The sequence below is a fragment of the Etheostoma cragini genome, chromosome 15 (genome assembly GCF_013103735.1).
Source record: "Etheostoma cragini isolate CJK2018 chromosome 15, CSU_Ecrag_1.0, whole genome shotgun sequence".
Classification (NCBI taxonomy): Eukaryota; Metazoa; Chordata; class Actinopteri; order Perciformes; family Percidae; genus Etheostoma; species Etheostoma cragini.
The window spans coordinates 15,177,470-15,193,127 of record NC_048421.1 but is presented as its reverse complement, the minus strand read 5'-3'; the positions used below and the strand labels follow the sequence as shown (position 1 = coordinate 15,193,127).

The window sequence follows — 15,658 nt, the reverse complement described above, 5'->3', positions numbered from 1 at the left end:
CAATGGCAAAGTCCTTGGTGGCTTTCCTCAAGAGAATGCATTTCAAACCGAGTTACCCTGAAGGTCTAAATATATCCAGAGAGAAAAACTGGCCATATGTTGAAGAGTGAATCATCTGCTTGGTGTGTCAGCGTGTTTTCACATTCATCTATGTGTGATGAATGCTCCTCTACACCTTTGATTACCATCCATGAGTCTCTGTCTGATTTCAAATGAAACAACAAACACAAATGTTGATTCAAACGCAGCCACCTGTCGTATTGAAGCGATCTGTGACTTGGCAACAGCACAATACATGTAGATAATTCCTGTTGCCAAGGTGATGGCTAGCTACCGGTACTCCTCGCGTCCTCCGGCATTCATAAACCATTACCACTTCCTGTTTCATTTACTAAAACTCAAACGCTCGCGGCGGTGTGTCCGCATCCCACTCAGGTAGGAGGAATGATCCTGTGAGTGGCATTCAGCCTCTAATGAGGACAATAACGGCTGCCCCCACTTACCAGTTGTGAGTCATCTTCTAAACCATACAAGTGCATCCCAACACGGAGCCCCGACTGAGTGACACACCTTGATGGGGGAACCCACGTGGGATGTTTTGGAAAAAAAACAACTGAAATGACGTCTGAAACAACCTCGGACCAATCTGCCCACTTAGTCGGTTTTGCTGCAAAATGTAAAGAGAGAGAGAGTGAGACGGGGAGGGATTACTCTTTGTGTATATGTGGTGTAAATGTGTGTGCGTGGATAAATGCTTGCGTCCGTGAGTCACTCATCCACTTGATTTATGTCACATACAACCAGAGGAGAAAAAAGACAGTGAGGGAAAGAAGAGAGGGAGAAGGATTGACGGATTGATGAGCACAGACACAAAAGTCAATATTGTATATGAAAAGAGGTGAATGTGAACAAGGGGAGAGACAAAATCGTGCCTGATCAATAACCTCTCAGCACCCTTTCTCCCCTGAAACCCTTTGAGAAAGTGTTGATAGACTGAGCGAGCAACAACACATTTTCTCCACATTTTCATTTGTGACACTCTCCTTCCTTCCCTCATTGGGGTTGTGTCTCTAAATTAGCTGCTTGCTTCACTTCACATACAGCTCCTGTTCAAAATAGCTACAGGCCACATGATGGTGAAGCTGCTTTCCTATTGGCAGTGACCCCAGCAGTGTCATAGTAACCATCTCTGCAGCTTATTACAGACAGCAAATGAGAGCTGCATCAGGAAGGAGAAAGAAAGAAGATATTGGAAACAATAGTCAATGGCCAAATGTAACTAAGTACATTTACTCAAGTACTGTAGTGAAGTACAATTCTGAGGTACTCTACCTGAGTATTTCCATGTTATGGTACTTTATACTTCTACTCCACTTCATCTCGGCAACACAAAATATAATCATAACATTATAATTATATGTTAAACCTCCCAGCAGTATAGACAGTAATTAAAATGAGCTCCACCTTTACCAGCTGTAGCATTAAAGCGATGTACACATTAATGCATCAATAATTATAATCAAAAAATATATAAATATTCTTCTGAAATGGGTAATTCTGCATAATGAGTACTTTTATTTTTGGTAGTTATTGTTGTAAGTTTGTTTTGACGCTAAGACTTTTGTTCTTTTACTCAAGTATGATTTGGAATAAAGGACTTTTACTTGTGAAAGAGTATTTTTACACTGTAGTATTGCTACTTTTACCTAAGTAAAAGATCTGAGTACTTCTACCACCACTGTCTATAATAAATAAAATACTCTGAAGGGAAATCAGTGGCGGGGAAATTGCACAAAAGCTTTCAACAAGTGATCAATAGTTTTCTCATGTTGTGTGTCACAGCTGTGAGGCCAAAGCCTGGCCAATAACCTGGAGGATAACACAGCAATAATTACATCAAACAAAACACATGGCCTTTAGGGAGTTTTTCCGACGGGAAAAATATCCATGTTTTTTCTAACTTCAACTTTTCTACATGTATTTGGTAATATCCAAACTACTGTATTGTCAAGGACCACAGAAGGTTGACAAAGGGTAAAACACAAGAATGGTGCAGGAGAGAGATAAAGCTCAGTAATTATCCTGAAATCGAACCCACTGTGTTTCATCTCCATTTTCTGTACAGTGGCTGGCACTATGATAAATGTGCACCTCTTTAGCATTGATATTGAATAAATGGAAGGGGGAGAAAAGAGAGCCACAGAGTGTAGGGTGGGGGTAATGGAGTAAGGATTGAGGGCGGGCCTGCAAAAGACAAGCTCTTTGAATCATGATTAACATTGTCTCTTCTGATGCAATTGCACCTTTGTAAAGGGATTGAGAAAAAAAGGGAGTTGGATGTGGATTTGCATGTACAGTAGGGCTGCACAATTGATCACAGTTTTATCAAAATTGCAATATGGACTAATGCAATATCCAAATCACAGAGTGGGGCGATATTTGTTACAGGCAAAATATATGTGAAATCATTCTGAATGAAGTTTTGTGGTGCTGCAGAGAAGTCCTGGACTACAAATCCTATCCTACAGACTGAAAAAAAAAATATCTTTGTTTGCTACAAAAATCACACTCCTTGCAAAAATCACACTATAATCATTTACATATTTTAATATTTAATATTAGTCAATGAGAATAATAATACATCCATGATCATTCCCCTCAATCTGGTGAATCATATTGCAATCGCAAAGTCAGTCAAAATAATCGCAATTAGATCTTTTCCTAATATCGTGCAGCCCCCCTAATGTACAGCTACATAAACATTTATATGAAAATACTAAACCAGGATGACAATTTGACTACTATCATCTTCTTTAAGGTCCTTATAAAAAAAAGGAAATGATCCCCTCTGTGTCTTCCTGTTCCTATGTCAGATAACAGGGCAGAGGCCAAAGATTTTAATCTGCCATGGCCGCGAACGACAGGAACAACGCAGCAGGTGTTGTCAGACTTCACAATGTATGACTTAGGAAGTGATTACCATCTGAGAGCACATACTGCGGATCCCTGCCGTGATAATTAAACAGATAAAAATACATTCATGCTTATCAGCTCAGATGATGTGAAACTAAAAGCTGAGAAAATGAAGTACAAAGTTACTCTTTGCTTTATCTCTGAGTCTCCTCAGGCCCCTGTAATCAACCATTTCAGAGAAGGAGAACACATCTCATCCCAGACAGCTGAGAGCCAACCATAATGCATTATCAGTCGAGATTCAAGCTCTACTATGTATTCACATCACATCCAGAGTTAGATTAGCTCAGTAAAGACAAGTATGAAAAGTAGAATAAAACGGGAAGAAAGGAGGATATACTGTACGTCTCAAAAAACAGGCACATAGACGAACTGAGGAATCACAATGGACAGATTTCCTGCCAGACACTCATGGCCGGTGGCTGTAAATGGCCGTACTCCTTTTTTTTTTTTCTGTCACAGCAGCGTCATGGCAACCAACTAGACAGTGTGGACTGAACTCACCAGATATCCCCATTTTCACAAACAAAGCAAAAGGGAGACTCAAATAACAAGTAGCTCTTGAGAGATTCTTTTTTAGTCAATCCCCCTAAATTCAAAATACAATTCAGCGACAAAATAAGGGGAGATACGGTTGAAATCACAATATTTTCTATTTCTCAGGAGTCAATTAAGTCATGATAGGGCTGGGTAGGATTTGAAATGTTTTGATACTAGTGGAACCATAACTACTGGGTTTATTGATTCTCTTCCCCCAATCCCAAATCTTCTCAATGTCTTATTTGAGGTTTATGAACTGTCAATCTGTCATTCAACTGAAAATGATACATACAAATATTGATGATTTATTAATAATTCAAATCCATTTTTTAAGCACAATTGCCAAAACATTGAGATTCCAGCTTCTTAAATGTAAGTAGTTGATGGTTTTCTTAGTCCTTCATGATAATGAACTGCATCTCTTTAGGTTCAGGACTGTTGGTTGGACACAAAAAGTGGAAACTTCATTTTTGGGCTCTGGGAAAAAGTGTGTTGGATATTTTCTGGGACATTTTATAGACTAATTTATGGAGAATATAAGTGGCAGATAGAACGATAATGAAAAAAACTAATGAATAGGTTCCAGCCCTAATATGAAGTAATGAAAGTTATGATCAATGCCGCAAACTGTTCAATTGTAATGTATTACATATCAGGCACGTCATAGAAACTTCAACAACTGATTTTATTTAAATTGGGCAACAGAATCTTGTAAAACAATATGGCTTTATACTCATATCATCACCTCTGATTACTAATTAACGGATTACTCGATTAATCAACAGTCCATTAGTCAACAATTTAATAATCAATTGATTGTTCAAGGCAATTTATGAATCAAAAAATGTGTTCCCTGATTCCAATTTTTAAAATGGGAGAATTTGCCACTTTTATCTGTTCATGTCATTATAATTTCAATATCTTTGGGTTTTCAACTGTAAGGTAGATACACTAAGCAATTTGAAAACATCACCTTGGCCTCTGCAAATTTCCCACTAATCACTATTTTTAAAAATTCTTTTCCAATACATAGTCGCAAAAAAACTGACAGATTAAACTAATCAAAAAACTATTTTCAGCCCTAATCATCACAATATGATTCCACTGAAATTTTTAAAAGATTTAATTAGCCAATAATGCAAAGATTGCTAAAATAATGGAAAGCCAACTAAAGAAAACTTATACAATTGTGAAGAAGCAGAGCCAAGTGCAATTAGAAGCTAAATGAAGATCCAGCTCCAGCCTATTTGGGACAGGGGGACAGCAGTGAAAGAAACCCCCTGAAATGGCCACGGTGGCGGGATGGCCGGGCAGGCAGTGCACATAGCAGCAAAGGCAACCGGTGGGACTGGAAGTCTAATTAAAAACACAGCGCCTTTCCAGCAGCTGTGGCCCAGCCCAAAATGGAATCACACTCAGAAGAGCAAAGAAAGCCGCAGACCAGGAGAAAGAGCGCTATCAGGACACAGGGGGCAAGTTATATTCTCCTGTCAAACTGTGTCTCAGAGCAGAAAGTGCTGAACTTTCAAAACTCAATTCAGATCCACAAGCTCACAGAGAACCTCACACATAAACTGCTCCCAGTTCAGTCAGACGCAGCAAAAAGCTTATTCAGATTCTTCTTACCATGACGGGCCTTTGAATCCTCTCAGTCCTCTCCATACCTCCTTTGCCACGCTCGCCACACCACGGCAAACCAAGCGGGCAACGCCGGAGTCCACAGAGTTATGTGTGTATGTGTGTGTGTGTGTGTGTGTGTGTGTGTGTGTGTGAGAGAGAGATAGTGGTAACTAGTGTGAGTATCTGTCTGTTGGCTTGACAAGTGCAGAAGTGTACATGTGTGTGTTTGTGAGTGTATATGTGTGTATGTATGTGTGTATGATAGGAGAGAGAGCCGGGAAAGAGTGCCACATGCGTGAAACTAGGAGAGAGCTCTCTTAACCTCCAACCCCTTAACACACACATGCACACGCCCACGCCCACGCACACACACACACACATGCCCACCCCACCTCCGCAACCCAGAGGAACGTGAACCTTGTGTAGAGGAAGGGAGCTGGAGCTGGCTGGGGGTCGGGTTGCAGGACTTGTGCTACATTTGCAAACTGGGGAAATATATTTAGCCCTGGCAGGGCAGAAACAGGGACATGAACACACCGAGACCCAGAAGGAGGCTTGGTATGCAGCCGTCAGCCATTCAGTGCCCTGACTGACGTTGGACAGGGCTGGGGCAGTGCCCAGGGAAACCCCCCTCCCCTTTCTCTGTCTTTGCTTCATTCCTATCGGCCTCTGTACTGAACTCATTCTTCCCAGCCCCTCTCTCTGTCTCTCTTCCAGGAAAAGGGGAGGAGGGATTAGGTTTTGGATGTTGGTACTTCAAATTCGATACAATTTAGATTCACATTTAGAAGTCCAGAATCGATTCAATTCTGTTCTAAAGTGATTTGCAAAATAGATAGCAGAGATAGCGGAAGGGGGGCCAAAATTTCTTCTACATTCAGTTAGTGAAATCAATTGTATTTATTAAGCCCAAAATCGGACTGTGTATACACTCCCAGCTCCCTAGTGCAAAGTCCATGTAATCTCAGGCTGAGCTGAAAGTGTGAAAAATTTGAATTGAAAAAGTTGATGTTTCATGTAAAAACCGAAAAGAAAAGAAACATCCAAAAGGTGAAGGAGGATGATTTACATTAAGACGGAGATTAAAACGTTTAACTGAAGGGACAATGAGACTGGAACTTCTTTTGGTAAGGGTATACGCTAAAATTGTCTGACAAAGTCAAGACATCCAGCTCTGTGACACAAAGTCAAATTGAGTATTTCCAGTAAGTGAAAATGTGTCTGACACAGACAGTCAATCTCCTTTTGTATGCTACATGTGTGAAAAACGGCTTATGTATCTCCTTAAATCATCACTTTGAGCACACACACAGAGCAAAAGTGAAAGTCTGTTTATTAATTCATCTGCTGTTTGTGTTGTGATACCTGCAGACCCGGCTAGCCGGCGTTAGCTACACGGCAGGCACAGACCAAGCCACACACAGTTCATTTCCACAGCTGCAACATCTCCTCAACAAACAAGTGTCCACAACTAATCAATGAAATGTCTGATAAAATGGTAATTTCGTTTTTTTGTATTCAACATTAAAACCCTAGTTTCCATGCATTTGTGTCTAAGTGACTATGTGACCAAAAATCTTTGAAATTGGTCCAGAAAGAGAAGGCTGTAGCCGACAGCCGATAACTGGGCTGCAATGTCATCACATTGGGCAAATGTTCATCATCAATTTCCGTCCACTAAAATTTCTTTTTTTGTGCTTCCGACAGGTTCAGACTGTTTTTAGAAGTGTCAGACAACATTATGGAAAGGATCCAGAGATAGACCTCACCATATAGGTGTTGCAAAAAAGAACAGGTAACTTTTTGAGCACCTTGTTAATACTTGATTTCCACAAAGTAGATATATTACACATCTAAATTTCTAACTGAGCCACTTACAAGTAACTCCTGTCAACACATCACCTAAAGCCCAGATGTACACACTTTTAATCCGAAAAAGAAGACTGTTCTCTGGATTTTAAGAATCAATATTGGATAATTCAAATAAATTAATCAGATTGTTTTCATCCAGCCCTACCAGCGATTAATATGTGTAGATACCAACCAGATGTTACTTAGCATTCAAAATGGTCAGCTACTAATCTGTTAATAAAAACATAATATTTTTCCTTGTAAATTTACTGTAAAAACATGTCCTATGTCAATTAGCATATTGCATGGAATAGGGACAAAGAAAAAGGCTGAAGGAGGGTGGTCTACATGCAGAAAGGTGTGGTTAGAGTGCTCATAGTGGTGTTGGGGGTCCAATGTGTCCACTAGAGGGAGACCTCTGACACAATGAAAGGGACTTCTCCATGCCCACACACCTGACTGCCTGCTCCGCTCTTGTATTAGTAGTGGATGACAACACAGTCAGCTGGAGAAAACGAATTAATAGAGAGCTGAGAACAGACTCACCAACTGGCTCCTTGTGTACTCAGACACAGCAGCAACTGGGACTCTGCTGGGACTCATATGTCAGGACTGACAGGACTGCTCGTCTCTCCACTTCATCTAAACCCTCGACTTTCACATATGGCTGCCAAGCCAAGACATGATCTTGTCTATGGAGCAGCAGGGGGGTTGAAAGGACGTTTCTTGGAATTCTGGTCATAGAAATAAGTCAACGTTTCATGGGTGAAATATCTGGACACTGCAATACAGCAGGAGAGTAACAAGAGTCTTAAAACAAGCACTTGTGTTGTTCAGTTTCTAAAATTCCCCACAGGGCTTTTAATTTAGCAAAAAAGGTTTGTTTTTTCAATAAGAATGAAAACACCTTGTAAGTTATACCACTTATTATTTATTCTACATCTATTTAACTGCCACTGTTTGTGGCATTTTAAGCCTTTAATAGAAAGATTACAGTAGAGAAAGAAGGGGAACAACTTGCAACAAAGCTCTACAGACTGATTTGAACTAGGTGGGCAGTGTCCTGTTCGGTTACATTTGCAAGGACTTTTGCATTCTCATGCATGAGTCCCAAATATGGCCTTTTATTTGATAAGTCAAACGTATTGATATTAACACAAGAGCAAATGATCCCTTGTTGCACATCACAGATCACAGGTTGCATGTTTATGTTTTTAGATTAGGGTTGGCACCTTGACCTTTTAGATATTTTCCTTTGCTCAAATGAAGAGTGCACGTATCCTTTTCAACACTCATTATTCCAGAGTTCACTGCACACTGGTCAGTTCTTCAATGGAGCGTTGAGGTGGTCCTTGAAATATCATATGTACATTTTCATATGCAAAAGTCACTGGTTAATGTATTACATCTGCTGCAGAGTCTAATTAATGGCAGCCAAGCATAAACTCTGCTTGTATGTTTGTTCTTGTCATTAGCCTGAATACATTGTTGATTACAGGGAAATGGAAGTTATGTTTTTGCTATATGATTTCATGTGATGTACATATCCATTATGTTTTGTTGAAGTGTTGAAGAGAAATGTAACCTCTTGTAGTATACACGTGGGTATCAAGGGAAAATCTAGTTTTACTTTGACCGAGTCCAGCCGTTTCTGCCTGGTCTTCAGGCTTTCTGAGGAACCCTCCTTTGTGGTTCTCAGTCAATTCACTGAGCTGGGACACAGCTGTTATGTGTTCATCATGACAACCCCTGATTTGATTTTATGTTGTAATGCAACATTATTGAGAATGAGTCTTCTTGCTGTTAAGACACAACATCAAGATTCAATTTCTAAGCAGGAAAATCAAAAATGTCAGGTTTCCCCCACATCCTCCTGAACAAGAGCATTCATGTTACCTATTGAGACAGACAGTCTCTGATGGAAGGCAGGGTGTGTTTTTGTTAAACTTGACACATAAACCAGCACTGCACAAACACAAAGGCTGCACCCCCCCACAACACACACACACAAACACATCCTCTCCTTCGTCTCTCCATCCCACTGTGCCTGCACACAGAGGGAGATTCAGTGGCACGGTTGCCATGGAAACCAGGCCGAGTGTACCAGCCAGCTCTACCGTTGGCTGATTGTGGCTCTCGTGTATTTGTGTGTGTGGTGAGTGAGACTGCGCTCACGTAGGTGTATGTGAGACTGTAAAGCCTATACAGAGCTCTGCTTTGAGTTATTCAACGAGAGGCTAAACAAGGCTATATGTACAAAAACCTATGGGGCACCTGCCTGCTTCCTTTTCTGTGACTAAAGCCAGTTGTTAATAATCTTAACAGGTTCCAGAAACACTTATAGATACTTGATTAGTTACTAAATAATCGTTAGGTTTATATGCAGCCTTTCAGCTGTTTTAAATCCCTGCTCCTTCCATTGCTAGCCTTAATGACTGAAAAGCTGTGCAATAGCATGAGACAGGGGAAGGACGTTTATCTGAGGAAACATCCAATCATCCTTACTACGGGTAATGAGTTTGTTATACAGTCTGAGTGATTATGAATCCTGTCTAACCTGCAGGCTGGTCCTTGCACGTGGTCCTTCACAAGCAGAGTCACAGAGTTAATGAAGGACAAGGCACTAGAGTAGGGTGATGTGTGTGGGCAAGGATGAAGCTAACCTTTAGAAACCATGGGAGAGTTCAGCTCCTTGTGTTCACTAACAGCGATGGGGTTTGTTTTTTCTTAAATTATTTCTAAAGCAACACCAGTAGTGAACGGGTAAATGTCATTCAGCACGGGGCAAATCATTTCCTCTCACAAATGAAGAGGTCAGATGGAAAAAGAGGACTCATTTAGCTACCACACAGCATGGCTTTGAGAAATGTCATGTACAGACAGGACTGCAGTAAGGGTTGCAAACATGTAACACTTTAACCCCTTCTCCTAAACCCCCGAGGAAAGGAAGTGTTCCTGTCAGACAAAGAAGAAGCTTCTTGACCTACCCTGGGAACCAGACAAATCTGTGAGTACTTGCATTATTAGCTCTGGCAGAAACATGTGGTTCCCTTCCCATTCAGGCTGATTTCCAGCCGGCCAGACCCTGGCTGGGCCAATCACAAACGTTTATCTCACATGGTGTGGGTTTCAGACAATGACTGACAACTGGCAGAGCCTTTGCGTTTTACGTAATGGTAATCACATGACCAAACGTATTAGTATTAGTATTGCTAGTGTTCTTTGCCAACTCCTTCACCACTAACGAGCTGGAAAATCTAACTTTTCCCGAACCCGTGGGAAGGAGGGCCACAACATCACGGCCACCAACGAAACTCAGCAAAGATTGTTCTTCCTCTGGCTTTAACTTCTGGATATCCAGCAGCGTTGCCATTAAGGACTGAATGGCTTCGCTCGCATCTTTCCCCGCCACCATTACGGAACCAAAACTCAAACTAGCCTACCACCTTAAACGTCATTGTTCTCACCCACTCCCTCTGTACGCTGATTGGACCGCCAAAAATTTGGCCAGAGAAAACCAAAGAATATAGTGCAAATCCAGACGGTGTACTGAAGGAAAATTAAAATTGAGCTTAAGTATAGGAGGGCGGAGCCAGGCTACTTGAAATAAAAATATAAACTGAGAGGTTCCAGACCAAGGAACTGGGTGGAGTCAGGTTTTGAGCGAGAAGTGTAGGGGTGAGTCTAACACCTGGGGACTTATGATTACCATTACAGCACTGGAGGAATCTCTGCTGATGTCTCTCAGCTCCAACTCTGTGACAATACGTCTGTGTAAATATAGTCACAAAGGTTTTACTGTTGTTACCAGGAATGTTGTGAAAGCCATTTCAGTGTGTGAGATACAGTATGTGGGCTGACTGTGACAAACACACAGGTGAAGAGAGAAAGATACGGCATTCAATAAAAGAAAGAAAATAAAGGGTTTCACGTTGGAAAAATCAGCACAGAACGGGGATGTAGCAGATAAACTACGTTGAAAGCTGAGGGAGTAATAACAGCTAACAGTGGGGCGGTGGCTGAATGTAACAAAGTACATTTACTTAGGTTCTGTACTTAATTCAAATTACTTCTAATAATGCATATTATGCAGGAAAAAATAGCTAATTCTCGATTAACAGTATATGATGGTCATCAGATGATTATTTTTTTATGATAAATTGATTACTTGTTTGGTCTTAAAAAACTCCCTATTCAAAGAGCCTACACCAGAGCCCTTCTAAGGTTTGGTATTTTTGTTTGATAAATAACTATTTGAATTGCAATTGATTACTTTTATGTTGATCAACTAATCCGATTTATCACCTAACTGTCTCAACCCAAATGCGAAGATTGTATGTATAAATTGGAAACGTTGGATCAGAAAGTCAAAAATATAATTAGCCTATCTATATGGAGCTGCTGAATTCCCAGCCTTAAAAGACCTCACTGTGACTCCATTAAAATTTCATGTGATTCTTCATTAAATGAAAATTAAGGTGAAACTCAGTCTAGCACCTGGATTAGCGGTCTGCAGGAAGGATTAAAGGTGAAATGTTACCTGTCGGACAAAGCTGTTTGAGGTGGTGTCAGAGGAGGTGCTTCCATCCGAGCGCTTAAATCGGCTCTTCCTCTTGCCGTACTTTCCCTGAGAATGGAGGGGTCGGTTGGAGGGCAGGGGAGAGGAGGATTTGGAAGGAAAGAAAAAAACACAGAAAGTTTAATTGTGTTGCTCCGTAATAACTTAACATATGACATAGAAAACCACCGGGGCTCATGACAGCAGTTGGCATAACATTTTTAAAAGCTTCTGAATAGGATTAAGCAGCCAGAGAACGCAGCACAAGCGTCCCACACTGGAGAGGAAATCAACCAGAGTAAATTTGTCCAGCGTGTCCCAAACAGGCTTCATTACTTGTCATTGTTGATGTTCTGTTGCAAACTGGGACCGTTTAATCTGATTGGCAGACCCCTGGCAAATGGCCTATCCGGGTTGGGCAGAGGCCACACATTGCATTATAAGCCCACCCTGCCCACATCGCCATAGTTACACAATGCAGACAAATCACATTTGTTGAAGGCTCATAGGGAGATTGGCTGTGTTATACTTCGAACATGAAAAAATAGAACTGCTGGTTAAGATAATGCTGAGAAATAAACAAGGAAGGTTTAACGTACAGAATGTTGATCAATAAATACATGTTACTGCACATAGAGAGCTCATTTATCACAGTATACACCTGTCTATGTATTCTGCTTAGTAAACATTATCCCTCTGAACGCGCACACACGACACACACACACACTATGTAAACACTGAATATAACCGAGCAGCTGTTTCCAACCCGCCAGCAGTGATTCCTAGTCAACCCAGTATTTTGTTTTCACTGTCACATCATGTACGACAGGGCAGGCCGAAGCCCTCACATGAATGACGGCGTCCTGCCTGACTTTAAACAAACATTACCTGTTACACCAGCGGCAACTGGTGCGGACATAAAACACACTGCGAGCCGAGAGGTTTCCAGTTTTAACAGATAAAAAAGAAAAGAATTGTACACACTCCTCTCCAAAAATGGAGATCGGGAGTTTGTTTGAATTTATTTGAAACCTCCTGTAGCCCTGTGTGTCATGCTTGATTTACTGCAGCTGATGGATAGGAAGAACACACACCAGGACGATCCACAGCAAACAAACTGTGTGTTACAAACTTCTCCAAGTGTAGTTAATGGCATTGTTGAACCTGAGCCTCAGAAAGAAGAAATATATAACCTCAGGTCCTGAGGTTTTATATTTCTTTATTTACAGACTCAAGGTCCAGATAAAAAAATTAAAAAAGTACACTCAACACATTACAAAAGGGGTTCAGACCAAACACAAACATAAATACATATAGACAAACTGATCCCCAAAAATATTACAAAAGAAAACACACATACATACAAATCTACAAATTGCAATGCTCAATAATTAAAACAGGTACAGGTGCGTGTTCCAGTGATTCCATAGTTTTGACGAATATCTGGTATTACTAAGTGCAGGATTGATTTTAGCATTTAAAATAAATCTGTACATAAACTTTCTCAGGACAGCGTGGATCACAGAGGTGATGACACATGAGAAAAGATGTGAATGGGTAACTGATGCTAATAGATGGCCACTGCAGGCAAATGTTTCCTCCGAGTCTGACTGAAAAAGTGGTTCAAGAATCACAGCTTTTTGGAAAATACCATGTACACTGATGACTGTGTAAAGATGTCCTCTAGGATACTGGTTATTTTATGTCCCTGTACATTAAACATGAACAATTCTGATGATATCAAGAAAAAAATCTAACTTTTTACCAACATTTCCAACCGCATATATCAGGACATACTTGACAACAGGCTTTTGCTGTTACACCTGGTACTAATTACCATTCTTGTTATGGTCAAATTTCAACATGCAAATTAGAGCGTTAGGGGAAAGCATGTTTTTTAAAGGTTTGCTTGTTCCTACTGGCCATTGAGAGATCCCTTCCAAATGCGCTCAATGTAAGTGATGGGGAACAAAATACACAGTCCTTGTGTGCAAAAATGTTTTAAACCATTTATCTGAAACTAAAATGAGGTCTTACTAGGCTGAGCTAGACAAATCATGAGAGTATCCTCCAAAGTCATAGCCTTATTTTTTAGCACAAAACCCATATTTGTGTTACTAACTCTCTAGTCTGGATCAACGGAAGTACATTTGCCTGACATCCCACGTATGGCTCACACGCCGGATGTCCCTCACCATCTTCTCTCTTTGTGTTGCTGTTGTTAAACTCTGTTCACAAATTTGACAACAAATTGTGTTTAAGCATGTATTCAGCTCATTTAAATACCTCATGTTACTGTATTGTGTGAACAGTTTACTTTACATTTGATATTGTATGTGGCGCTTTCTTTTGCGGGGTGCAAATGTTCCACCCTTACAAGTTCCTTCCCAAAATATTTTGTGGAGCCACCGTTGATGCGTCCTGAGCAAACCCGCCGTGCTTAAGTAGTTTAGCCTGCGTTTTTTTTTGCTGCCTCCAGCTTCTTTTGAAACTAAATTTGTCTTCTGGATGTGGCAAAAGAATCATAAACAACACACTTTCGACGTTCTGCGTGTGTGTTGCGTTAGGTCATGGCGGTTCCCTGCTATGACGACCAGCTACGCTCGCCTCACGCATGAGGCGGTACTAATCTGCCAAGGTAAAAGGAAGGCGGGACAACACTACCAAGTCTAGCAGGTAACATGTAATGGAAAAACGCCACATTAGTGTGGTGTAGCCAGATCTTGTTCCACAGTGCTGAAGAGATAGGTCTGGCAATGCAAGACTACTAACTACATACCAACGCTCCATTGCACTTCAACAGAGAAAAACAAAGGTAATTTTACACTACAGTTACCATAAGTTTGCTGAAGCCTCGTTTAAGCATTAGATTAACAACTGAAAATATTTTTACATGAAAAGGACAGTGATTCCCCCCCCCCCCCCATTTCATATATTGAAAGTGCATTAGTAAGGGGTCTTTTACAGTGATGGCCAGTATGAACAGAAGGAATGATTACAGCAAGCAACATCCTCAGTTTCAACGTTATCAAGGGCCCCCGACTATTGTTTCAAGACGGACTTGAAAAATGGTAAACCTATTATTAAGAAAGTAGCTCAAATGTAAAGATGACATGTACACCTGGCTGGGATCTGATGGGAACTAGGGGTGGGGGGGGGGGAATCGATACAGCATAGTATGGAGATATTTTCAGTGGCAATACTGTATCGACACACAGGCGCCAAGTATGGATCTTTTATTATATATGTGTTGGTCAGTCTGTCTGCTTGACAATCCCATTTTGCAGCAATGTTTAAAATCTCAATAATATCGAAATGTGGCATGATGATATCGGGAGACAACTGGTGATTGCCAACCCAGACCTCATTTAGATGTTGACAGGCCAATCAGATCACATTCTGATCGCAATCCATTCTACTGCAGATACACTTACAATAATATACAAATCACAAAGCTCTGGTGTAAATGGGGTCTTACTCACCATCTTAATTGCTCAGATCTGAGGGTGCGCAGCACAACCAAGCAATAAACAGGTTGTTGCAAACAAATACCCAGTTCAGCTTTATAGTCGAAACCAAATTATTTACAAGTGACAACAAAGATGAACACAGCGCCGTTACAAAGTTATTAATCACAGCTGAGTAAAATGAATGTTGTTCAAATTTAAAGTTAAGCCAGGAAGTAACTCTGCAAATCCTGAATGCTGAAAATGGACAGTTTAGGTACCGGTTATCGTTTTTACGTTCACCTCAGTTTTCATTTGAAAGTAAGAGATTTAGACAGTATGATTACACAGTGGATGTTTACCCTGCTGGAGATGTTGCTGTGCCACCAGATATCTCAGCAATTGAGCAAGCAAAACACATTTAATCGGAACAGTTAAGAGACCATAGCTAAGTCACAAAAGACCATTGTTATGAAATTAATAACATTTCTTTTAAGGATGTTCTGGTGGTGGTGGCGGAGGCAAACACATGCTCCGCTGTCACAAATTCACAATTAAATGATACGTGATGTCTGTTGGTGTAGGTAGGTGTGTGTGTTTAGAAAGGGTCTCTACGATCGGCGCCATGATGGGGCGAGATCCTGTCCCCAAAGGGCACGGAAATGCCAGA

General features: G+C 40.8%; 1 protein-coding gene and 1 long non-coding RNA gene across 9 annotated transcripts in view; one reads left to right on the top strand and one right to left on the bottom strand.

Annotated features, from left to right (window-relative positions):
• The window catches only part of cacnb1 (calcium channel, voltage-dependent, beta 1 subunit), a 33,404-nt gene that overhangs the window by 15,863 nt on the left and 1,883 nt on the right, over positions 1–15,658 (bottom strand). For 7 of the 8 annotated variants that reach the window (XM_034894801.1, XM_034894802.1, XM_034894803.1 and 4 more), the window contains exon 2: positions 11,525–11,611. In XM_034894801.1, the coding sequence (XP_034750692.1) occupies positions 11,525–11,611 (87 nt within the window). Of the gene's footprint in view, positions 1–5,139; positions 5,464–11,524; positions 11,612–15,658 lie in introns of those variants that run through there. The other variant, XM_034894807.1, reaches the window with a different exon arrangement.
• LOC117958465 lies at positions 3,076–13,914 on the top strand. Its single transcript, XR_004659725.1, has 3 exons — positions 3,076–3,087; positions 12,131–12,137; positions 13,805–13,914. It is a non-coding gene; the product is annotated as an uncharacterized LOC117958465 (long non-coding RNA).